At 39.8% G+C, this 25,992-nt stretch overlaps 1 protein-coding gene across 1 annotated transcript in view; it reads left to right on the top strand.

Annotated features, from left to right (window-relative positions):
• The window catches only part of PIK3R1 (phosphoinositide-3-kinase, regulatory subunit 1 (alpha)), a 53,114-nt gene that overhangs the window by 14,472 nt on the left and 12,650 nt on the right, over nt 1–25,992 (top strand). The window contains exons 2-6 of the mRNA XM_009080693.1: nt 14,823–14,915; nt 16,244–16,318; nt 19,639–19,770; nt 20,669–20,870; nt 21,067–21,146. Coding sequence (XP_009078941.1) covers nt 14,823–14,915; nt 16,244–16,318; nt 19,639–19,770; nt 20,669–20,870; nt 21,067–21,146 — 582 coding nt within the window. The remainder of the gene's footprint in view (nt 1–14,822; nt 14,916–16,243; nt 16,319–19,638; nt 19,771–20,668; nt 20,871–21,066; nt 21,147–25,992) is intronic.

Raw genomic sequence — 25,992 nt, 5'->3', positions numbered from 1 at the left:
TCTCTCTCTCTCTCTCTCTCTTTTTCCCCAGTAGGATAGCAGGAAAACAAGCAGGGTATACCTGGCCTTTTGACAGAATAGCAGCCAATCCCCAGTCCTTGCTGGCCAGTGTGGAAGAAGACTTATTCCTTCCAGCCAGCAGCCTTTCAGCCTCACAAACCTCCACCCATTTCTTAGTGAGTCATAGCTGGAAGGTCTTTTCACATGTTTGATCACATCTTGTGTAAGTCAGGAATGTATTTTTACCCTTTTATTGCATCCTGTAATCAACATTCCAAGACAACTGACTGATTGTAGCTTTAAGCTCTGTACATATGTGGAAATAGAGATAGATGTATAGATAGATAGTGGCACTGTATTTTCAGATGTGGATGGGTTAGATGACCAGCTAACTTTCTTGGCAGGAGCAGGGTGGTGGAAAAACTGGTTTAGTTTTTTTTTGTGTGTGTGACCTGTAGAAGTTCTGTACACTTGCAGCACTTAAATATTCAAGAGATCAGTATTTCTTGGCACGCTCATGTATATGCTCAGTACTCCTCTAAGTTCAGAGGCAGCATTGATGCTGTTCCCTATGAATTTCTACAGGGAATTTGGAGAACGTCTACAGCACATCCCACTGTGCTAGAGTAGGCCAGTGTAGGGCAGCTGCCTAGTGGCAGAAGTAAGGGAAGGAAGCAGGAGGTCAGAGTGCTTCTTGCTCACCTCTTGGGTCTTTGTAGAGGACATAAAAAGAGCTTCTGCCTCCCTCATTTTTTTCCCTGCAAGAGCCGCTTTCATTTGATCCACCTGAGTCAAGGATCACAGGGAACATGTCATTTCTTAACCAGATACATGTGTTTTTTTCTAGTTTGCAAAGCTCTTCTGCAGTTTAGACTTTCCAAGACCACTAACAAAATATTTTTTCAGTTACTTCAGCCTCTTCTGCACAGTCTCACTCCTTCACAACACACTGCTGGTTTTCAAGAGGGACACGTTTTTCTTTTGTTTAGACCATATGAAGCTCTAACTCTTAGAGTTGCATGAAGGTCTTAAAATGACTTCTTAGAGTTGCAATGCTTGCAGTTGTGCTTGAGTTTTCTTAGAGAGGCTTTGTCTCTCGCTTTTGGCCTCTTTGCAAATGAGTACTCCCAGTGCAGACTGAAATCCTGTTCCATACCCTTCTTACCCTGACTCAGTTAATCTTTGGCTTGCAGATGTTGATGTGAAAGCACAACCAGTTTTTCATTAGCACCATCTCTATTGTTATTTTCAATTCTTTTTTTGCACTCCCTATAAACAGGTTTTGCACTATATGAATTTCTGCAATGCAGTGTGCTGGGCAATACACAAATGAAGGTCTTTTGCCAGTTACACTTGGTCAGCCAGTTGAGACCGTGACTGCTTTGTTAAGGTTCGTGAAGCTCATTCACCACCTTAAATGCGAAGATCTAAATAAAAGTTACTTCAGCAGTGAAGCATGAACAAACAGTGGTTCATGGAAGAGAGATCTTTAAGTTCATGCATGAAGTACGCGTACTTCATGCTCCATGATGTTTTTGTATAGCGTCTTGGTTGTGTGAAATACGTTGGAATGAGAAATCAACACTGACATTGCTATGCAGAGAAATCTCGACAGGTGTATGATATGGGTCAAATAATCTTATTACATACAGACTTAGACTTTTCTTCTTCATCTGAAGTAAAAGAGGATGGTGGGATTAACTCTATGTAGATTCAGTCCAGGATTTTCCTAATAATATTGTTTCTGTATCTATGTCAGATCACCCCATGGTTTAATGGCTGTAAGGATTAACCCAGTTTTACTTTCTCATAAGATTGCCTTTCAGCATTTCTGTATTCTGTTGCTACAGCTACAGCCCTAAGCTCTTTTTTTTTAAGAGGACAAAAAATGTTTGATTTGAAATGCATTAGTTTCTTGAATTACAGTCATGGTGCTGGATAGCTGTACCATTGTTTGCATTTTTTTCTGGGTGACTGCTATACACTCATTATTTTTAACTTTCTGCGTACTTACAAATGTTTCCCATAATTCCCAAAAGATGAAGGAGCGATGTTGGCTTTTATCTGTCAGAAGCTTCTGCCAGTTCTTTTATGTAAATCTTCCAGATCTAAACAACTTGACTTCTCAAGCACAATAATACACATTATCTTTTTCTTGCAGTAGCGAACAGGCTATTCTTTTCCTCTAGATTGCTAGCCCATGGATAGTTTGAGGGGGATTTGTTGGCATTTTTCCTCCCATTAATTTCTCCACAGGAGAAAGGTACCAAAACAAAGCTTTCTTTCAGAGCAAAACAACGTACTGTCCTGAATTTTTATGTATTATGATTATTGAATGAGAATGTTTTAAATATGCTTCTCAAGCAGAGCTACTATCACAAACCAGTGATGGCTTTGCATGAGGAACAACTTCATGGTGCCAAAAAAAGGAAAACTCAGTAAGGAACAAGGAAATGCTTTATAGATGGGACAGGTGATTGTCAACAGTGTTCCAGCACCTCCAGTATCTCACAGAGAACATCCATCCAGCAGTTTGGTCTTGGTTATAAGGAAACTTCTCAGTCTGGCCATTCATGAGAGTTTTTGGCAGTCACACATCCTATGCCAGAGACTTTCATTGCTGGGATTGGAGCCCCTTCACAGCAGCAGCTCCAGCAAACCCATAGTTGCCCTACTTGACTCTTTACACACCACACTCAGACCGAGACCACACCAACACAGTCAGACCGAGTTTCCATACTGGTTCCAGCCCAGGTTTCCCACAGCAGAATCCCAGATGTCTTGTTCTGTAAAGCAGTTTAGTTACATTGCATTGACACAGAGGCAGCTCAGGCTGGTGCCTCTGAGGAGGGACCGACAACAAAGGAATCTATGGGCTTTTATACCATCACAGTCTACTCGCAAGTCTCACTCTTCCTCCCAAGTCTTTGCCTCCTGCTGTGTCTTTCGGTGTCCATCCACCTCGATGCCACTGGCCTTTTGTTATTCAAAGGGTTGGCTGTTCATGGCCTATTGTTTCTCTGGACTACCACCCACAGCTCAATCTGCATCTCAATCTACATCTCCAACCACAGCTTGCAAACCAAACTACCTGCACCAGATGTCTTCCTCAACAGTTACAAAGAGCAAATGCTACTGGAGCACCATTTCTAACCATCACCACGTTTATGTGGGAAGGGAATTGAGGTTAATAATCTTTGTAGGTCAGTACCAAACTATTCAGAAGGAAATACTTGTCACTGCTTTTTAGGTAAAAATGGTTCTAGCACAGGAGCTCACTCTATCTGTGACGTTTTACCTGATGGAGGTCATCAAAATGCATCTCACCATGACTCTCTCCTGGCTGGCCAGAACCAAAATTTTCAAGTGCCTCTTGAGACAAACCTCAGCATTCCTTCCCTTAAAAGGTAGGCAGCTGCCTCTCTCCTTTGTGTCAAAGGTTTCCAGGAACAACGAAATACATATTTCCTTTCCTACTTGCTAGGAAGAACTCAAGAACAAATTGTGGAGCAAAGTACTTTTGCATGGGAAGCTGTGTTGAGATTAAATGATAGAAAATTTGGGTTTGAAGATGTAAATAAACAGGAGCATATAAGCCTACTGAGCAATGATGTGTACTTGTACAATATGGATAATGCTCCAGGTAATAAATACCTCAGCTCTTCAGCTAAGTCTTGTCCCTTGTGAGCACTGGACTTTGTGCACTGAAATGGGCAGGGTAATTTCATGGGGAAAATGCTATGTCATTATGTGAAAAGAGACAAAAGCATGAACCAAAATTGCACATGCAGCCCTAGTTCTTTGTGGTCTTGAGTTCTGAGTGCTTGACCTTGTGGTCTTGATGCTCTTATAATGTAGTTTTATTTATGTGTCTTTGTAACATAGCAGGCATCAGACAGAAGGAGCTTTGCTGCTCACTCCTTACAGAGTGACTAGTAAAAATACTGTGTAAATGTATTAACTTACATCTAATCACTTTAAAATAAATCACGCTTTTTACGGTTGCTTTATTAAAAGTGTAGAGTGCAGAAGTTAATAGAAATCATTGCTTTATTATCCTGGGGAAAGATGAGGTAGCTTGTGGGAAGACAGCTGGCATCAATTCTAAGGGATTGCTCAGTTAATCATGAGACCACTAAGGGAGGTTTTGTGTGTAGAGAGCTATCAAAAGTTTGTTCCGATTTTAATAAGGACTTACACACACTACTGCTATAATCTGGATGTTTAATGGCAAGAATAACCCCGAAGGTTGCACTGGGAACCTGGTAAGTAAGTCACAAGATGCAGCTGCCAGTGGAATGTGCTGTTTGTCCTCATGCCAGCGCTATCCACACTGCACTTGAATATTCAGTGTTGTATATTTTCCTTCTTGATATCATGTATGGTTTCATGTCAAACCGCTGCGAGAAGCTGGAATTGCCAGTAGGTGTCTCTGAGCAGAACTGGGCAGTTACTCAAATTCTTACAGGGCTCATCTCTTTTCGAGCCCTGGAGCAGCAATCATGAAGGAGGAGGAGGGAACATAACAAGCCTCACTTGATGAAAAAGGCAATGTTTGCACTTTACTGGTCCAGCTATTTGGTTGACCCTGTTCTGTTCCTCTGTTAGTGTTATCTGTCATCATCTCCTTGCTTGTGGTGATGTAGCAACTTGGTACCTACACCAGTTTATCTCTCATCTGCTAATATCTGTCTGAAAAGTGCAGGGAGGGAACCTGTCAACAAGACATGAAAAACAGGTGTTGGCCTATCAAAATATTTTTTTTCTTTGTCCGTGTTGTCTCGTTCTATTTAGAGACATTAACCTGCCCTTCCATTTAAAGTGATGCTCATAGGGAATGTGAGAACACTGATACCTGCTGTGCTTCTGCCTGTCATACAGGGCTTGGGGTGATCCCTGAGAGCAAGGGGTAAGAAGAAGTCTGCTGCACCTGAGAAAAGCATGGGAAGCCTCTAGCTGTGCCCCATGCTCTAGACCATGTGAGGGAGGTGAGGTGCACCTCTCCCTGGAGCCAGCAGTGTCAGAGCCCCAGTGCTAGCCTGCTTGGGGTTCAGCTCCAACAGTTTGTCCTGAACCCCTGCTGTGCTCCTCAGCTTATTGAGTGCCCTCCTCTAGTTAGAAGCAGAAAGACATCTTTTACTACATTCTTGCTTATTTCTTATTTTCCTTCTTCTGTTTATCTCACAGCTCATTGAAAGAATGAGCAGGTGATTTCCCCATCTCTCTCTTGTTTTTTGGGGTGGGGGTTTCTTGTGCAGAACAGTTTATGCATTATGTATGGCATTATAATGCAGTGTACTGCATACCAGAATATTGTACTTAGTTAATAATTTTTTTCCTCAGAACAGGACTGCTCATGTTTTCTAATCGTGTTAATAATAGTTGTAAGTAGTTGCAGCCATTTCAAACCTTGAATTCAGTTCTGTTTTGAAAAGGAGTATTGCAAAAGCTCACCCATAGAGGGAAGCAGAATACTGTCTTTACAACAGCCTTAACTACAGGCTGCTTTTAAAAAATTGTCTGTGCTTTAGCTGAAGCCAACAAAGAACATCTGTTGTCTTAATTATAGCTTCTATTTCTAAGAAGTATGTTCTGTAGCAGATGAGAAAAGTGTCTGACAGCTCATAATTCATAAAGTTACTGAGGTTTAATCTGATAGAATATTATGTACAGAATTCCTTCCCAGTACAGACATTATCACTTCCCTTTCAACAGATGATAGAAATAGGGCTTTATGAAATATTAAATTAATAAGTGTGAAACATGATTAGCAGACACTATTAAAAGTATTAAACTGTTATAAAGGAATATAGTACTCTACACTATGTTGTTTGGTGGGTTTGTTTTTCTGCTTATCTCCACAATTAAACTTTTCTCTAGCCAGACACCACCTCTTTGTTCTTTCTCTTCATACTTTCATTTTGCTTTGTCTTAGAGGAATTCATAGTTGATTAAGGCAGCAGCTCTAGGACAAGTATTCATTTGTGTGTCAGAGAAGGGTAAAAGGATCCCAGATTTCTTTCAGGAGAATTGGTACATTATAAAGTAAGACTTTCTGTATCAAATCAAAGCTTTGTTCTGCCTAGTCCTGCCATCTATTGTTTATGGATTATTTTCTTGTACTAATCTGTATTTGTCTGGGCTTGTTTCACCCCTTTTCACATAGTTGCCCCTTATTCTTCTTAGCCCTGAGAGTGCAGCTGGCACAACTTTATAAATGAGGATGAAGAAAGGAATTAGTTCTCTTGGCCCCTCAAAACTTCCTGCATAGCCACCATGCACATGATACTTCATCAACCAGGTCATTGCTTGCATGTATTTGCTAATAACCCTGGAAAGTATCTAAGCAAAGTATTTTACTGGTCTCAGTTACAGCATTGATTTATGCAGGTAACTGTCTTTCTTGACTTACTGTGTGTAGCCAGCATAAAATGAAGCAACATTGGGTTTTTATTCTGACCCTCTTAAATCCACGGGTTTGAACTATAAATGGCCCAATCTTAATGTACATATACATTTGTTCTTCTGAAAAAATGAACGCCTTATTCTGACATGCATGTTGTAGCAAGTTTTATAAATTTTTCTGTAAAAGTCTGTTTGAGATGCCCTTTTTCAAGTTTATGGGTTATGTTGTCAGTACCTACCTCACACAGAAGAATGTGGAGATGTTGGCTTTGTGTTTTGGGCAGTACACTGGGACTGACTGGAGCTAGAAGGTCCATGCTTGTGAGAACTCCTGCTGTTGTCCTCCTTTGGAATAAGCCCCTTGGATAGGTTCTTGTCACTTGGTATTGGTACTGATGTAGGATCACAGTAAAAATATTAATGCTTTTCAATAGTATTTGAAGTCTGGAAGTGTATTATCAGAGTATATCTATTATCTGTGAGGGTTAAATGTTGTCACTGATATGCTGTGGGAGGGCTGTTCTGCTTTATTTGTGTGTTTGTCCATTGAAGATGGAGTAAAAAGAGAAGTGACAGCAGATATGATAAACCATTTCTTCAGTACAGATCTGTATTTCCTCCTGTGGCTAAAATATTCAGCCTTCTGTTAAACAGAGAGCATCTAAATGGAGTTGCTACTTCATCCTCCAGTTCATACCCAATACCTACTGACCAATGGAAGAACTAGACTATGCTGGTCGCATGGTACTGAAGGATTTTAAAATCAAGGTGTTTTCATCCAGCTTTCATGTTGTACCCCAGTCATGTAAGGTCACCCGCAGACATCATTTCCCTGTTCCTTTGCATAGCTCGTTTACATAGGTCATTCATACTGCAATAAATCTTAAGTCTCAGACATTTTTCTGCCTCCATATAAAAGGGTTTCTTATGAGCCTGAAGGCTGATAGCATTGATGGGCCCAACCATTCCTTTTCCTAGTGCTGCAATAGTCTTCACCTGTCTTCATTTCTCCTGGATCTAGTATCCTGTAGCTGCCAAGGCTTCTGTGGTATTCTGAGTCCACAATCTGATTGACGACATCCTATAAAAATAAGAGACAAGTAATAGCCGACAGACTTATTAAGCCACTTGTAATGATGTGTCAAATTCACTGAAGCTTAAATCTTTTTCGTATTTTTCTATGAATAGTGTTGTGTTTTAAATTTTTTCTCATGAAAGCAGTACTGGAGAAGGTGTTTGAACACTGAACAGCTTGTCCTTCTGACACTTTTCAGTGGTGTTTTCAGCCTCTAGGAGGATTAAACTATAGCCAAACTGCATCATCTCAGGTCAGTAGTGCCTAAGGAGATGTATTATTCTCTTCCAACAGTTGCAGCTGAATTTACTAGCTATTGCAGTCCTTGATTTATCTGAGACACACAGTGACATCAACTTTGTCTTTGCTTTCACCTTCTTGTCTTTCATCTTTGCCCAGTGAAAACCTTTTGCTAATGGCAGTTGGGAAGTTCGGAGCACTTTTCTTTTGGCAAATACCATTAGGTTATCTGAAAACACAAATGTCAAGGCAAGGTTATGGGGCTCAAATCTCAGAGTGAGTTGCTCTCTGATATTTAATTGTAATACCAGACTTACCTTCTGTGTTGGTCTGACACTGAACCCAAAGCCCAGATCTCTATGGAAAATTTCTCCACAGGGTTTGAGGTTTTTTTAATCTTTCATACTGTTCTCCTGAAACTTATGGCAGGAGCTTGCTGCTCCTTAAGACTATCAAGAAAAAAATAATGGACTACAGAATGCCCTTTAACTGAGAGTTAAGATTTTTATATCAGTAAGGCTCTTCACTCTATTGTGTTGTGAGGCTCGTGTGGCCTTTCTGATTAAAGCATGTGCTCAGTGGGCTGTGATGGCTGAGGCTCTGCATCTAGATCAGATGCCACCACAGGGCCATGAGAAGCTTCAGGCTGTGCCATCACCTGTGTGGAGGTGCCTCCATGTTCCATGCTTTCCGTGTTCCAGGATATGAAGTTGTGTTTCTACAGGCATGGCTTTTGGTGTATTCTCGGTGCAGTCACCTGAAGCACTTCATTCTCTGGTCTGGATGTCACTAGCAGCTAGCACACTGTGGAGTACATGGGACTGCTCAGTATGTACCACTGCCTTAAAGGCTGTGCAGGACTGCCAAACTGCCTTCAATTCTAATGAATCTTCCCTGGAATTCAGCACTGTATACTGACTAGTGGTTGAACTCAGCCATTGTGGATCCTTACTGAAATTTGGATTCTGTTTCAAGGAGCATAGGTGATAATAGTGGAACATTCTTTGAATTCCATTTCCCATGCCTAGTAGCATACATAACAGCTGAAGCAACAGTATTTCAACCAAGAAAGTAAGCTCCTATGTTTCCCAGAATTTTCAATGGCAACTGTGGGTGTTAAAATTGTGGGAAACTATCCATAGTCCATAGCTTGTAATGCATTATCCCACTGATGGTGCCACTGGCAAAAGTGTTTTAGGTGCTCGAATAGCCGTCATTTCTTTTCAGTTTGTACATTAATTAATATGCTTATGTTTAATGTAGTTAATTTCAGTACTGGTGAAACCATTCATGTTTGGACTTACTGTATGACTTTCAAACAAGGATATGTGTAAATCTGTAATAATTCACTATGCTAGTGGATACAGCTGCGTGCATAAAGAGTATATCTGCATGCACATAAGCCAGTTATGATCATTAAGACCTGAGCTCTCAAACAGTAGACTTTAATGCAGAGCTGTGTTGTCATCAAATGCAATATGTATGCACAAGCTTAAATGCCATTTCTGGAAAAATAAGAGCATTCATAGAGCAATCTTGACTCAAAGCTAAATTTAAGTAACATTAGTATATAGCTCCTATAAAATATTTAGAAATTAAACTCCTTTCCACAGTGTGTATTGTACATTTTAAGGGGTTTTATGATATATATTTTTCAATTTCATTCTTCTTCTAGCAGTAATGAAAGATTTGGCTCAGAAGCGTCTGAAGCCAAATTGCAGCTTTAAATTTCCACTTGTCATTGCCAGGTACTAACTCTAAAGTATATCTTTTTCCTGAGAACCCTTCCAAAAGGTGCAGCTGTGTGCTGGTTTCATCTTGCACTTTGTAGCTGTGCTGGCAACCCTTGAATGTAAGGTATGCTCTCATCTCCCACACATTGCCATTGCCTAAGAGCTGTTCAGTCCTGTCTACATCAGGGAGAAGTAAAGGTTTGCAGGCTGGAGAGAACTCTGGTTCATCTCACTGATTCTCACTGTGGCAAGGTAAAAATAGAGCTAGTGGAAAATCCATCTTTTATCAAGTGTCATCAGAAGATTCCTTACTATCTGGAGACCCACTACCAGGCCTAGAAAGAAGACACAAAAGCTGTGTGACATTTTTCAGAACCATAATATTTTGGAGACCCTGGAATTCAAAAAAACCAAAACCAAACCAAAAAACCAAAACCAAACCAACAAAACAACCGGGATTTGAAGGGAAAAGTATTGCTTTAAATGAAAAACTGGTACTGGATTTTAGTAAAGGGATCTACAGAGTTGCTTAGACCCTTAAGTGTTGATTTGGTTATCCAAACCTCTGTGCTGTACTGCAGCATGCTTCAAAGCAAGGAGTTCTTTTGAAATCAGGTACTAAATGCAGATTGCATGTGAGCTTTTGTTCAGTTCTCTTTTTCTAAAACTGACCTATCTCAAAAGTTTTCCTTTCCCTCTGTAGATCTCAATATGCATGCTTTCTTATGGAACATCTCATGTAGAATCAGGACTTCTTTAGGCATAACTTGGATTCTGGCTCTGGGAATAGAAACTTCTCTTTCCAAAATTAGGTGTAGTTTTCCTCAGTTTAGCCTCTGAGATTTTCTCTCAGCGTTTTGAAACTGAAGTGCACTTTTCCCAAATTGGGCTGTCTTCAATGTAAATGTTATAAAGCAGCTTCAGTTCTGTGAATACTGTTATGAGTACCGTTAAATCTTTTTCTTTTTTTTTCCTGACAGATGTGTTTTGTGAGGCCTTTTGCCTTGGAATGAACATCATTTTCTATTTTGTGCAAAAGATGGGAAATTTAAAGTAAAAGTCAGTAGGAAGCTGTGCATTAATTATATTGCAGCTGCCACAATGAGTAGGAAATCCTAGAACAGGTGGGAGGTTAAGTGATTTTAATTTTTTAATGCCATGTCCTACATGCTGATTAGTGAACCTTTTTTCTTCTGTGTTGCTGAGCAGTATAACTGTGTGACTTATACATATTTTTCTGTCATTGCTGCCTTGAAGGTAACTGCAAGTTTTGTACCTGCCATTGTGTGTGTGTGTTGTCTTCGTATTTTAGCTGTAGCGCTTGTACTTACCAGTGTACATGGTTTTAAAAGAGAGGGAAATATCCTGGGTTTTCAATCAAATACACAAGTATTTTACAGACTGTGTATTTATGGAATAAATTGTCATTCTTTTAAAGTTTCTTGTCATATCTAAGAGTTCAGCAGTGTCTTTGGAAGATACAAGGTTCCAGTTTCGGAAACTAATGGGATAAAGGGAGGAAGAGATATCAGAAATCCTCTGAACTCCTAAACCACATATTTTAGGGTAGCAGAGATGTTTTGGGAACCATTCCTTTTAAGCAATGTGATGTTTGCTTTGCATGCACATGTTCTGTAAGGATATTGCAGGTTTTGCATAAATATAAAGGGAAATGCAGAGCTTCCAAAAACCTTTCACTTTAAGTAAGAATGTTATTGATCAAGGAATACTGTACAACAAAGATATTCAGCAATAGATTATGATAAAACCTAGTTTATAAGCCAAAATTCTGCTGAAAGTTTAGATGGAAAGCATGGAGCATCAGGTAGGTTGCAGGAAGAGGCACTCTCTGTTTAGGTAACGTAGGTAAGGTCTACACCACCCCATTCCTTATGTCCCATGGAGTCAAACTGTCTTCTGCATTGTCTTGCCTTCACCTTGCAAGGGCTACTTCCCATGAACTGAAGTCTTCCCTGACGCTTGGGTTCTGTTCTCTGCTTTGCTTGGTCTCCATCCCTCATTGTAGAAAGTCTAAATCCAGTGGGAAATGGAATTATTTTTCTAAATGCACCTTGTTTATAGATATTTGTTTCTCTTGCCATCATTTCAAGGCACAGTTGGGTTAATGGAAGAAATCACAGTTCTCTGTGCTGCTCAGTAGCCTGGACGGACCATTCCTGAACCATCAATCTGAGCAACCTGATGTGTTTCAAGTGTTTGTCAGGTGTGACTTCTGTCCTCTGTCTCTTCTTCTTTGTCTCTTTCCTCAACTTCAGTTTAGACTGCTGACTGTGGCTGCATGTTGCCTGCAGCCGGAATTACGAGATTAGCATCTTCCTTCAGAGATGATGCAGCTTTGTTGCTGTTATGCAAGAGGGAAAAACTTAATGGAACTAGCTACCTAAGGGAGCAAAAGGTTACTTTCATAGGTAAAAATATGTAAACTCTGTTCTTAAAACCTCTTCTTCCTCTGCTACCTTCTAAGGGCTTTGCTTTAAGCCCTGAGCATTCTCATAACCTGAGTATTTTCATAGCACACCCTTTGATATGACTCTGGTGTTTCATCTCTTCTTTCAACAGATTTGCCTTCATCATAAGATAGATTCATAGTTTGGGGTTTAAAGGAGCTATTTGATCTGAATATTACAAATGAGATGGTCTGTATTTTAGCATGCCTCAGCAGAAGCTGCTTAGAGTGCAGCATTTTCCATTTGTGCTCATCTTATGTTTGATAAAGCAGATATGATGTTAGGCTAAAAGAGGTGATCCAGGTGGAACCTGAGGGTGATTTGAAGATGGAAAAAGTGGAAAAGTCCACTTGTTCCTGAGTAGCTTGCTCTGCATTGATAACTGTACTTGGAGGTATGATGGTCAGCTACATCTGTCTAACCTGCTTTCTTTGAATTCAGGTTTCAATTGGTATTGTACTAAGTCAGCAGTCTCACAAACCTACAGAGTGTATTAGGTCTACTCATTTGCATTTTTCAGCTCGCTAAGGTGCTACCAAGGAAGCAACATATCCTCTAAATAGCTATGCAGACAGTCCTTAGTTACAGTGCTGTCTTTTATTGCTTTGTATGAGCCTAGTATCAGGTTTTTCTTTATTTTGCCCAAAACTTACAATATAACTAGCATGTAGTCATGTTACTTGTCCTTTCAGAATGTGTCAAGCATTGGAACTCTTTTTATACCCAGGAATTGCTCTGATTTTCCATAAATCATTAAAAAGTAACATCAGCAGGTCAGAGATCTGCTTAGGCAACTCTTTTGGGACTCCAGCATGCTTATTTTCTGGGCCTCCTAAGTTAAACTGCTATGACTAACAGATGTTTTTCTAATGTCCTCAGTTATGAATGGACTAGAAAGTATTCCATCATTATGGTACCATCATTTTCCTTCTTCTGGCAAGGGACATGTCTCAGTGTCCCAGTATGCTTCACTTCCAATACTATTTTGTAAATAATTATTCATTACCTTTCATTTCTCTTCTCATCTTTCTATACTTCCAAACATCTGTCCCATCCTTGCTGTCATACTGTTTGTAAATTTGTGTTGGTTTTGTCTGGGGTATAGTTAGTTTTCTCAGTAGTATCTAGCATAGGGTTGTCTTTTGAATTCATGCTGGAAACAGTGCTGACAGCACAAGGAATTATTAGCTATTGCTGAGCAGTGTTTGCACAACGTCAAGGCCTTTCTGCTCCTCACCCAACCAGTGTGGAGGCTGGGGGTGCACAAGGAGTTGGGAGGGGACACAGCCAGGACACCCCAGATGACCACGGGGTCATTCTATGCTGTAGAACATAGTGCTCAGTGTATAAAGCTGGAGGAAGAGGAAGAAAGTGGGGGATGTTCAGAGTGATGGCGTTTGTCTTCCCAAGTCACTGTAACCAGTGATGGAGCCCTGCCTTCCTGGAGTGGCTAAACACCTGCCTGCCTGTGGGAGGCAGTGAATGAATTCCTTGTTTTGCCTTGCTTGTGTGCATGGCTTTTGCTTTCCCTGTTAAACTGTCTGAATCTCAGCCCACGAGTTTTCTCAGATTTACCCTTCTGATTCTCTCCCCCCATCCCACCAGGGGGGAGTGAGAGAGCAGTTGTATGGGGCTTAGTTGCTGGCTGGGGTTAAACCACAGCAAAACTGTTCTCACTTTTATGAAGTTATGTAATCCAAAATAGGGTGAATTATCAGCCAAGACTGTCAGCTTTCTCTTTCTCAGTTGTTGCATATTTAATTTCTTTTTGCTATCCCAGAGTTTTTCTTTGAGAACTCTCTATTCATATTTTTCTGTTATGTTTTTTTCTTCTACTTAGTTATCCTCATGATTTTGTTCAGTTTCAATGTTCTAAGAATAGGGTGTGTGCTTGTGCATCCATGTATACATATCCTTGCAGGCACCTATGTGCACGTGTGTTAAGAATTGCTCTCTGTTTGTCCATCATGAGTTTCATTGGGCAGAGATCACCATCACTTAGTCAACTGGCAGTTTTTACTTCAGTGATTAAGCTTTGTTTATCAATCATAATCCGTCAAACTATGCCAGATGTTGCTGGCAGTAGTTTAATAACATCTTTATGTAAACGTTCTTGCTTTCCAAGTGTTAAACAGGAATGGTCTAAAACTTCAGAATTATTCTTTTGGCAAAAAATTGTGTGTTTAGAGATAGATCATCCCTCACATCACAGAGTGAGAACATTCCTTTATACAGTGTATTCTCTCGATAAAGAAACTAGACTGCATGAAAACTGGCTTCGTATAAAATCTGTATGCAGGCTGGTTTGAATCTGTAAAATGTTCCTTTCTGGTTGTACAGCTATTTGTTCTTAATCAGCCTTTGTAGGAAAGAAAGTCCTCGCTTCAAGTAAAATTTACTGTTAACAGTATTATGTTTGAAAATTGAAATAAACAGAAGTTATTGATCTTTTGTGTGAGTGTTATTGTTTAACAGCTGTTTCAGGCCTTTGTTAGTCTGTTTTATGCAGGGGATTAGCGACTCTCTGGAAGTGAGGTATTTAGCTCCCTCACTTGGTGCACAGTGTATGTAAATGTTTCAGAGCAAAAGATTTTTAATTTGCTTCCTTGCACTGTATTTCTGCACATCCATAGAATACAAGCATTGATTGTGGTTTTTTTTCCCAGGCAATATGGAGAGTGATTCTAGGAGTGACTAAGTCCTCCAAAAGATGTTATAAAAAAGCAATTTTCTTCATGTTCATTCAGTTTTCTGATATCTTTATGAAGTGTTCTCATGTAGCCCTGACAAGTGGGATGTTTGTTCTTTTACCAGAAATAATTGGTTGCATTACAGGTCATAATTTTCATAAACGGGAGTTTCATTCACCTGTAGCTTATTGTTCTTCTTTTTCTTTTACAGTGTTTTCACTGCCAGATCTTACAGAGCAATTTGTACCTCCTGATGTTGCTCCACCGATTCTTGTCAAGATAGTGGAGACAATTGAAAAGAAAGGTAGGCTAAAGAATGATCTACCAAGGTTTGTTCTTACTTATGTGAACCAAGACGGCAGAATCAGATCAGAGCTAGTATCTCCCCTTTCTAGAGCTACTAATACATCACATTCCATAATAGAACCAAAATAATCTCATTTGAGGTTTGCATTGGTTTCTGCTTAGTAGAGGCTATTTGGACTGTAGGAGAAAAAACTATAGCTTACCTTAAGTGAAATTTAGGAACTAATGTAAGTATTATTGAAAGGTAAGGGAGAAGGGTTTGGTACTGCTTTGTTTTTTCCTAGCCAGTAAACACCTTAAGTTGATTATGAAAACACCATCACAGTTGGTTACACAGGCCAACAAGTAATGTTTTGCCCCAAAGTGGGCAAAGTTGCAAGAACTGGTTTTATACTTCAGGAGCAAGTACTTTATTACTGCTATATGTTGAGCCAGCCAGTGTTGGGTTTATGGGATTTTTTTCTCTCTTGCTTTCCCATGTTGATGTCTTTCAAACATTTTGAGGCTTCGCCCTTTCTTCTGCTATGTTCTACCTCTTTTGCCCTATTTATCTCCTCCTGTCACCTGCTGTGATGTTGCCTTCACAGTCCTGGTGAGGTAAGGAGCAGCTCAGCGCGTCCTGCTGATTCAGTGGCCTTAAGCTGGGGAATGAGAGGAAAAGTGTTATTCTGATCAGAATCAGGCAGCTGTCCTTGGCGACAGAGGTTCTCACATGCTGCTTTGACACTTTGTGTGTCAGCCTTCCCTGAATGAATAGGAGCTTGCTAATATCAAGGAGAAGAGGCAGTATTTAGCAACAGTTTGCATAAGGAGCTACTGCTCTGAGGAAACACCACTGATAGTATTAAATCAGCAGTGCTCTGCATCCCTGGGTATGGTTGCTTTCCTTGTGTCTTCTCTATTTTCACTGAAGTAGGGAAGCTGTAAATGGCATCTTTTACGTGAAAACACTATACTGATGTCACTTACTCAGGTGGATTAGGAGACGTATTATGTGACATATAAAGATATTTTCTCTCACACCACAGTGAATCTGTGTGCTAGTCCTGGCCTTCTGCAGGTGGCCTGAGTACAGTTGTACAGAATGCATGGGACTGCTGGCATCTCTGATGCTCTTTCTCCAGCTCTTTCTGCAGGCACAGCAGTTTACATGCACAAAGGGGTGACTTACAGGTTTAAAAAGCAATCACATTCCATAGTGTGGTAGGTGGATGGTGGTGGAAGAATGTTGCTAATTTATGCTGTAAGTATTTACTGAAAAAAACAAAGTTGCATCAAGGCAACAGTCACTGAGATACTAATATATCCCATCGGGTTTTTTTGAAGGTCTGGAGTGCTCAACCTTGTATGGAACACAAGGCTCAAGCAGCTCAGCAGAATTAAGACAGATTTTTGAATGTGGTAAGTACAGTTCTCTTCCTTAAAGCACTAAACAGATTTGTGGTCAAACCACTCCTCTTTGGTTTGCTCCCCCACTCATCTGTGCTGGTTCTCAGTAATACACTATTAAAAAGACAAATATAAGTAAAAAAATTTTTTCTAACTTTTACACTTAATATGAAAGGTGTTTTGCACTTTTACAGGTTGTCTTTTTCATGGCTCCACTGCATGTTGTTTTGCCCAAGAATATTTATTTTATTCACTTCTTGTTCTCATGCTTGTTCAAGGACTGGCAAATTAGCTGTACTGAGAAAAACAAGAACCAAGATAAAGATACACTATTCCTGTAGGGCTGCAGGTTATTATTTTGTAAACAAGTGTCCATTTGTTTACACAGAGTTCAGTGTGTGCATTTTTTTGGTCCAGGAGGTGAGGTGGCAATAGCTACACATTCCCTACCTGCTGCAGAGAGATACTGAAAGGGAAACAGACAATTGAATTAACATGCAGGCTGAGTTCTTAGGTTTTAGACAGTAAAATGCCACTACACCACTAACACCACATACCTGTTCAAGTTTCCTGAAATATATTTCCTTTTCTTTTTGGTACTCTTTATATCTACTTCAGGCTAGAATATACTGGCATGGCAGCTCTCCTGCAGCATGAGAGACCAGGAGCTATTGTAGGAGGGCTTGACCGAACTAGGGTGTGATGTGTGAACTTTCACTTGCATAAAAGAGTGCAAAGTACCAGGGGTAGAAAATGAAACTGGTTGCATGCCTTGTTGCCAAAGGAATAAAGAAAGCAAACTCAAACTGTGAATTAGCCTCTTCATTTTTAATACTTGCAAACATTAACAGAATTAATAAGAGATGACACTGAGTTGTCTGTTCCTTCAAGACAAGAGAGCATCCTGTCCTCTGCTGATACGTGTGCAAGCAGTGAGAGGAGACATGCATGTGGTGCTAGCAGCCGTGTTCTTAGTGCTGTATTTTTCAGTCCAGATAAATCCAGGTTTTCTGTGGCACTAATATGAATCTCTCTCTTAATTTATATGAACCTTTTTTTAGGTCTCTAAAATGAGATGTACTTTTATGAAAGGTTCATCTATCTCCTGAGATCAAAACCTTGTGGTTTACATGCATTCTTATTTAAAATGTAGGTAGGTTTGAGAAACGAAAACAGGACTTTACCCTTTTGCAACAGTGTCTTTTTATGAGTTTTCTTTAAGATAGGATCAGAATCTTCCAGGACAGAGCTGGTGAATTGTATCCAGGTACATGGATACAGACAGATCTCGTCTCCTCTGCCTCTTTGAATTAGCAGAACGCTAATTCAGAGAGCAAAGTCGGCTTTGGTCTGAAAGTTGTGAACTTGCATTAGTGTGCTGTTCTGCTAATGGTTCAAATGCTCTCCATATTAATTGGATAACTGTCTGTTAGCATCAACACAGTGCTATCAAGCTCCAAGAATCAAAGCTGACTTGCATCTGGCATGCTCAGCAGATGGAAGGGTTCAGGTCTGTTGATGACATTACACCCAAAGAACTGCAGAGTAAGTTTATTCTTACTCATGTGTTCATTATAATAATTCGGGATACACTTCAGAGAATGGGCCAACACTGAAGAGCCATGGTTTAACTTGGTTTATGAAACAAAAAGCATCCCATGAGCCACAAAGCTAATACAAACTGTTTCTTTAGAGTTTGTGGTTGGATTCTCTGGCACATAATTGCTCTTGTAGAGTTCACACTGCAAGTTTTCTATCATCTGAGACATTCATGATGTCTTTTTTCTCATGAAAATTCTTCAGTGACTGATAAGATTTGAGGTCATGCTGCAAGCTTTCCTTTGGGGAAAACAGAAAGGAGGTGGTGGAGGAGCACTAAGTTTCTCACTCACCCCTCTAGGCTGCCTTATTTCACAGTGTTTGTAGACATACCATGGAGCTGATTCCTCTACCTCCCTGTCGACTTTGGGTTAAATTGGCCAGATGGATTCAGGAGTTATTTTACTGGCGACCTGACTGTCCTAGAATCATAGAATCAACCAGGTTGGAAAAGACCTCAAAGATCATCGAGTCCAACCCTACCATGGTTACTGGACCATGGCACTAAGTGCCACATCCAGTCTCATCTTGAAAACCTCCAGGGATGGTGAATCCACCACCTCCCCAGGCAGCACATTCCAATGCCTGATTACTCTCTCCATAAAAAATCTCTTACCAATATCCAACCTAAACCTCCCCTGGCAGAGCTTGAGTCTGTGCCCTCTTGTCCTCCTGCTGGTTGCCTGGGAGAAGAGACCAACCCCCACCTGACTCCAACCTCCTGTCAGGGAGTTGCAGAGGGTGATAAGGTCTCTCCTGAGCCTCCTTTTCCCCAGGCTGAACACCCCCAGCTCCCTCAGCCTCTCCTCATGGCACTTGTGCTTGAGCCCCTTCACCAGCCTTGCTGCTCTTCTCTGGACCTGCTCCAGCACCTCAATGTCCCTCCTGAACTGTGGGGCCCAGAATTAAGCACAGTACTCAAGGTGTGGAAAGTTATCAGCATTAATACTTCTAAATTCTTGTACCAAATACAGATTTTTTTAATACACTTTGTACTTTACTGTGCCAGAATTTCGTGTTTTAGAATGAACACTAATCTTGCTTCCACTAAGTAAGGATTTCTATATTTTCCTATTTTTGTTTTTGTTGCTGCTTTCAAATAAGTAGTCCTTTATGTGGCACCCCCAAACCTTATCCCAAGTCATAACTATCCTGGAAGGGTATCAGGTTTTACAAGGTAAATCCTAACAGCTGCATAAAACACCAGGCACACGGTTCTACACGTGTATATTTGTTTCAACTTACTCACATAAATATTTACAGACTTGGAGCCCCAAGTTGTTAATCAAACTTCCAGCCATAGTAGAAGTAGCTACCAGCAGAGAACCTGCATCTGATCAAACCCTTGATTAATACTTACCTCTTTCACAAAATATTTACAGGTTAAACAGACACCTGTTAGAAATATTCTGATGTTCCATAACATTGTCAACATGCAGTAAGTCACTACTGTTACTCTGAGTCCAGCCCTGAACTGTATGTGACGTAAGGCCATACACAACTGTGGAAGTCTTTTGGTTCATTATATACCAGAGGCCTGGGCATGATCGTGAACACTCTATGTTCTTCCTGTCAAACATGTTTCTTGGTGTCTTACATTCTTTCTTAAGAGTTGTTCCAGGTAAACCAGATGTAAATTAGTAAATTTAGCTTGTTATGAAGCACAGATACAATGAGCCTGTATTTTTTTGCAGTTTGTGAAGTCTGAAAAGTGTTTTGCTCTTTCGCTTTAGATGCCTCTTCATTAGATTTAGAGACATTTGATGTGCATACTCTATCAGATGCTCTCAAGAGGTATATCCTGGACCTGCCAAATCCCATCATTCCAGCAGCTGTTTGCAGTGACATGATTTCTGTAGCTCAAGGTATGATTATCGCATTATTTCAAATGTCAGACAAAAAAAAAGTTTTTAATTAAAATTCTGCAGATCTGGTGGCCCACATGTCACCCACAGAACAGGGAAGATTCTGCACAATCTGGCAGCATCTCAGAGATACCTTCACTACTTCTGATGAAGGCTGTTTTTTTCAGTTGACATCTAGACATTGTTCTGCATTGTTCAATCACTTATTTAGGTAAACATAGTGGAAAATATAAAGGATAACACAGTTCTCTTCATTTTAGCAAGTAGAAATACTATAGAAGAGCTGGGGAGGGGGTGGAATCAAGCACTTATCTGTATGCAGAAAGCTAAATTTTAACTTTTTATCAGTGCTGACAAAGTAAATGTATTGGAGGTCATGGAGTGCTCTGTTACATTGGGAGTTGCAGATTATGAAGTGAGAAATACATGCATGTGAGATTCATCATCTACAGTGGTCATTTCAAACAAGTACAGCTTATAGGCTTTCAGCACGTGGGCCAAGTATTCTGTTCTGTATCTCAGGACAGGATATTGTTACTGGTAACCTTCAAAGTTAGAACAGCACCTGTGAGACTTATCTAGTGCATCTCAGAATTACCCAATCATGTGTGACACTAAACACAAGACAGACCTCTACCAGTACACTCTGAACACATTGTGGTTTTTACCAAAATGCATATCTGTTTCCTTTTGACTTTTAAATACTTGTTCTTTACTCTTCCCTGAGCATTTCACTCTTTTTTTTTTGAGAGAAGACGGAAATCTTGCAGCTCTAATGCAGGACAAAATGATTGTGCTTTTTCTGTGAAATTGATGCTTCTGAAAGGAGTCTCATAGTTTCATTTTACTTGACTGTTCCTGTGCTGATATCAGGAGCCTTTTATCTGTTTGCTTGCAGAAGTGCAGAGCTCAGAGGAATATGCTCAGTTGCTGAAGAAACTCATCAGATCTCCAAATATACCTCCCCAGTATTGGCTCACACTCCAGTATTTGCTCAAACATTTCCTCAGAGTTTGTCAAGCCTCCAGCAAAAATCTCTTGAATACAAGGTCTCTGGCTGAAATTTTCAGCCCTCTGCTCTTCAAATTCCAGATAGCAAGGTATGTGGGTCATCTTTATGTTTTGAACAGTAAATATGGGTTAGTTATATACAAAAATAAGGTTAATTAAGTAATGTTCTGACCTTGTTTCTGTTGTGAGGGCATTGTAGTAAATTTTTCCTATGTTCTTTGAATAATTATGAAGAAAACCTTTGCAATTTCTCCTAGTTCTCACTGCCTAATCTGTCTCTTGCAGCTCTGATAATACAGAACACCACATAAAAATCCTAGAGGTTTTGATCACAAGCGAATGGAATGAGAGACAGTCTGTACCAGGTAAAAAAATGTTTCTAATTTAAGAAGTTACATATCATTATTTTCTTAAATATTAAGATTCAACTTAAAGACAGTAAGTGCCTGTTGTTTTTCTTTTTTTAATCAAACTTCCTGCAAAGCAAAAGTGCACAATTACAGAACTAAGCAGGAGTTGTCTGGTTTTTAGTGGTGTGCAATATTTGTTTTATAAGAAAATGTCCTTTTCATTAAAGTAATTTTAGTTCCAATAGTTTGTACAGCCTCAGGACTTTCATATCTCTTTCAGTAAACAGCAAAGAGGAATTTGTGAGTTTTTTAACACCTGTAAACCAACAGAATGCATATCATACAGTGATGGGGGATTAATTCTGGAGGCTTTTTTGAACTCTCAATTTACTCTCAGGCAAAAACACCCTATTGAGACATTGGAAGAAAATACAATTTCCCCATTTATTTGCATCTATGTGACTTTTATTCCAGATTATCAAAATATTTATTTATCAATATCAGTAAACAATGTAAAAAGTATTAAAAGCCCATCCAGGAAAGTTAGGTCACACTTGTATTGATTCTGTAAATTAGCATGCAATTTAGTCAACAAACAGCAAAATCCACCTCTAATTTATGCAAAATCCCATGGTTTAAATCAAATATTTGGTAGGAGCAAGGCAGAGTTTCTAACTGTGTGCAAAGGAAATTATTAACACAGAGACTTTAGATGTTAGCTGAAAGCATTTCCTCTCACAGCTTATTAACAGAGAGCATCCCAACAAGGCATAGGGTGATTGTGAACAGAACACTGGGCAGCCTGTAGCTTTCCCACCTCTCTGTTCACAGTACAAAGTGAAAATCCTGGCACTAGGATTTGTAGGGCTGCTTAAGATTTGAAGAGTTAGAACATTGCTTCAGTAAAAATGCTTTATTTCCTGTATTTCAGGTAGGCACATTGTATGTAATCACCTTCATCAGCAAATGAAGATTGGCTTAAAGTGGCTAAGATTCTTTGTTCTTACTGCTTTGGTTGAAAGGCTTTTCTAATCTTGCCAGCTCTGTTCATGAGAGAACTTTCCCTCACATTTAGTGCACATCTGTTTGCAGGTAGTTTATACTTATTTGGTTTTGCTCAATTCTGCCAAAATATTTAAGCAGGCATTTCCAGAACGACTGTGTATTTTCCTTCCTAATGCTTCACTACAACTAGGAGAATTCAGACTTTTAAATGACTATTTGTCCTGTTTCACTAAGAATCAGCAAATAACTGCTAATTGTTAAAGAACTGCTTTTTTTGCCACCTGTTAAAAGCCTTAAAAAGCAATATAGATTATTAAAAACATCTAATATTCTAATGCTAACAGCATTTTTTGAAAGTTATACTTTTGCAAATGCTTTAGAGGATGTAAATTTATATGTCTAGGAGCACTGATAGGAAGGTTGCAAATGTAGGGTCAAGAGTTTCTTAAGTTTCAAAGTAAGAGTTTTGTAAATTGCACTTAAGAGATTACTTGGTTGCAAATCTTCCTGAGCAGCTTCAAGTGAGCAGAGTATAAAAGTGAAAGGTGTTAATATTAGAACTACTAATGAGGACAAGAAGTCTAGTCATCCTAGTCATCCTGAGAGTATCATTAGGTGCTTGAAAAATGTCATTGTATCCATCAAGTTTATAGAGTTTGGCACTGCACTGATAATTATAATCGTAACAGCTGATAGTTTCTAATAGTACTTCTGCATTAACTAATATTCCATAATGTGATGGTTTATTTTGAGGGTCCTCACGGGTTTTTTTCATGTGACCTGTTACAAAAATAGAACTCCTTCCCTGTGCATTTCAAAGTCCATCCTGTCCAGTGGAATGTTTATTTAGTAGAACATTTGCATGTCTATTAATATACTGAAAAAAACTCAGATGCAAATTTTCAGGCTTTGTAGTCTTGGTTACTTAGCATCTGCTCTGAGGCCTGCAAAGTGCTAGAATAATTTTCAAAAGTTGAATCTTACAGAATGTTCTGTAAGTTTGCAGGATTAGGACATGAATCTCTTTTCCACACCAAAAAATCATTCAGTGACCTGAAGTGGTCTGTTTCCATAGTTCTCATAGAAGTCTCTAAGATGTGTTCTTCAGAACTGTCATTTTCAAGATTATTGCTTGTAGTGGCTTAATTTTCCATAAAGATTGTTTAGAGACATAGTAATAAAAAGGAAGATTCCAAGGAAAGATACCTTATTTGTTGTGTGAGTGTTCTGAGAATGATTGTCTGTAATAGGATTGTACGAGTGGAGAAGTTAAGGGGTTTTAAGGAGAAATTATTTTCAACAAGTAAAATTCTGTCATGACAACTATGTGATAACAGGGAAGCTAATAGTGCCAGATTTCTGTTTTTCACAGGCTGGAGTGATGGCTTCCTCCTTTCTTTCTTTCTTCTTTCTTTTAAGATGAGAACATTCTGTCTGAAACAAGCTGTGCATGCAGTTCTAGTGGTATCTTACGCAGTACTTACATGCGTTAAGTGCAGGGTTGGAGATAACTGATCTGAATAGGGAGATCTTTGCACAACTGTGGGGTTTATTTCTTACCACATCACCCACTAATTATCCTTCTTGCCTGAAAGCAATAGAAAGTAAGCAGCTGGACTTTATATCTTATTGTATCTTAAAATTAGTATCTTAAATTGAGTATTGTTTAATTGGACATCTTTTAGCTAGAGTGATGCTTTGCATGCCATGAGGCATAAAGAGGTGTTACTCATAGACCATTACTTGTTTTGTCACAGAACAACTGGATTGTTGATTTTTTTCTCTGTCAAAGTGTTTGTCAGCAAACTATGCATTTTAGTTTGAGAATCAGAATACTGCTTAGTCCTCTACAAACGTTAAAGTATTAAAGCTACAATGCCTGTTCAGAGAGTCATAGATTCATGCATAGTAGGTGAAGACAAAGTAATGTTACTGGAGAAAACTACATCAGTTGTCTGATTCCTGCCTCATTCTTCAAATTTATGACTAGAAGAGCCAAAAGATAGTGTTTAGTGGGCAAGCTAGATGATTTCACATCGTGTTTGAACACCCTAACTTGACATACAGCTACACAGGCATTAATTTAAAGACTAATGATGATTTTGCAGTCAGAAACCAAGTGTGTCTAAATATGCTATTCAAAAAGGTGCTATTAGAAGAAAATAATTGTAACATTTTAGCAAACAGTGCTGCTGATATCTCACAGAATCTCACACTTCTTTCAGACTTGTGAAGGTAAATATTGAGAAATAGGCTGTATTTATAGCTATAGAAGACTAGTGTCTTTTTCAATTAATTGTCAAGGGTCTTAAAGGCTCCTGGCTTTTCTGTCTGGAGGAAGCTTGCCTTGGGTGCAGATCCCAGAGCTGTCCATGGGACTTGGCAAGTGCTCAGGGCAGCACGGTGAGTTTGGAGCTAGTAGCTGGGAAGGTAGGTCATGCAGAGAAAGGTGGAATGATGGGAGAGGTGGGAGGTGATTTTGGGTGAGAGTTCAGGGAGATAGGGTTCCTCTCTGGAACTGAGGATGTGTCAGAGAGCATGGAGGGGCTTTGGGTGTTTGAGGTTAAGGTCTGTATTATCTCAGGAAGGCAAAGAGGAAGGGGGACATGGCAAGAGAGCAAGGGGATGTGGGGAGCTGGCAGTGTTGCTGGTGAAGATCAGAGGAAGAGCTACTGCAGATACAGGAAAGAGCTGCCTTGTCTTATGGACGAATCAAAGCCTCTAACAGCCTGTGCACTGACTCAAGCTGAGCTGCTTTGTCAAGGCTGTCTATCCTAGTTTATCCACGTTTCCCAGGCTTGTACATAACGTTGTAAATAATGTCTCAAACTGTGAAATATTGCAGTTCTAAGCCTGAAGAGGTAGGCCTTACTAGTCACAGGGTCATAGGTAAGAATGAGCGAGGTAGTAAGACTGTCTTACATATAACTGCTCACTTGTTGGGGATGGGGTGGAAATCCTGTAAGTATTACCAAGGTGCAGACACTTTGCTTTTAGCTACACAAGATATTAGCAAGTGTGGTAGCGTAACAGCCAGAACAGGGGAGTGTAAAGGCTGGTCAGGTGTTGGAATTGAACTTAAAGCTCCTGTGGGCTGCTACAGTGGTCAGGCTGAGACCACAGCCCTGTCAGTAATGTCCTGGGGACATAAATGTGTAGGAACGCTCTCCCTTGTCAGGGCTTTCCTGCATCGTGGTCAGTCTTGGCTGGAGAATGAGCAGCGCTGAGCGTGGTTTGGAGCTTGCGGAGGACAGTGTGTCCCAGGAAGAGAGTGGATGGAGGACAGCAGGGATGGATGCTGTGGGTCTGTGGCTCACCCGGCAGAGGGCTCCCCTTCTAAGCTAATAAAAATCAGCTTCATCCCTGAGCTAACGGAAAGCATAAAGCTGGTTAACCACCGTACCTGGGAATACTGTGTTCTTGGTTTAAGTTTTGACACTAGTCTGTGCTTTATGTTTCTCAATACCTAATTGAAAGTATTTGGTAGAAGTGAAACAACATGTGTGATGTTATTAGAATTCTTTACAGACTGATAACATGTGTGTGTGTATTTGTATGTAATTATGTAAGTAACCACATGCAGGCATGTCTAATCTGATCAGTTATTTTCCTGCTTCATACAGCATTTTTTAGGAAAAATGTACTATCTTAACAGAAGAACACTGAGTATGGCTGAAAATATTATTAGGCTGCAGATTCAGTGGGCACCACTCAAAGTTTTGAAGTTTAAATTTAAATAAAAGGTTAAGACCGGGCAATATTTGAAAATACATATGTATGTACATGCCAGTGTCTTTTTTTTTTTTTTACAAGATACTTGATTCCCTTCTGCAGGACAATTAGGAGCTCATTATCC

This window comes from Acanthisitta chloris, unplaced genomic scaffold (genome assembly GCF_000695815.1).
Source record: "Acanthisitta chloris isolate BGI_N310 unplaced genomic scaffold, ASM69581v1 scaffold11688, whole genome shotgun sequence".
Lineage (NCBI taxonomy): Eukaryota > Metazoa > Chordata > Aves > Passeriformes > Acanthisittidae > Acanthisitta > Acanthisitta chloris.
This window is presented reverse-complemented; position numbering and strand designations above follow the sequence as displayed.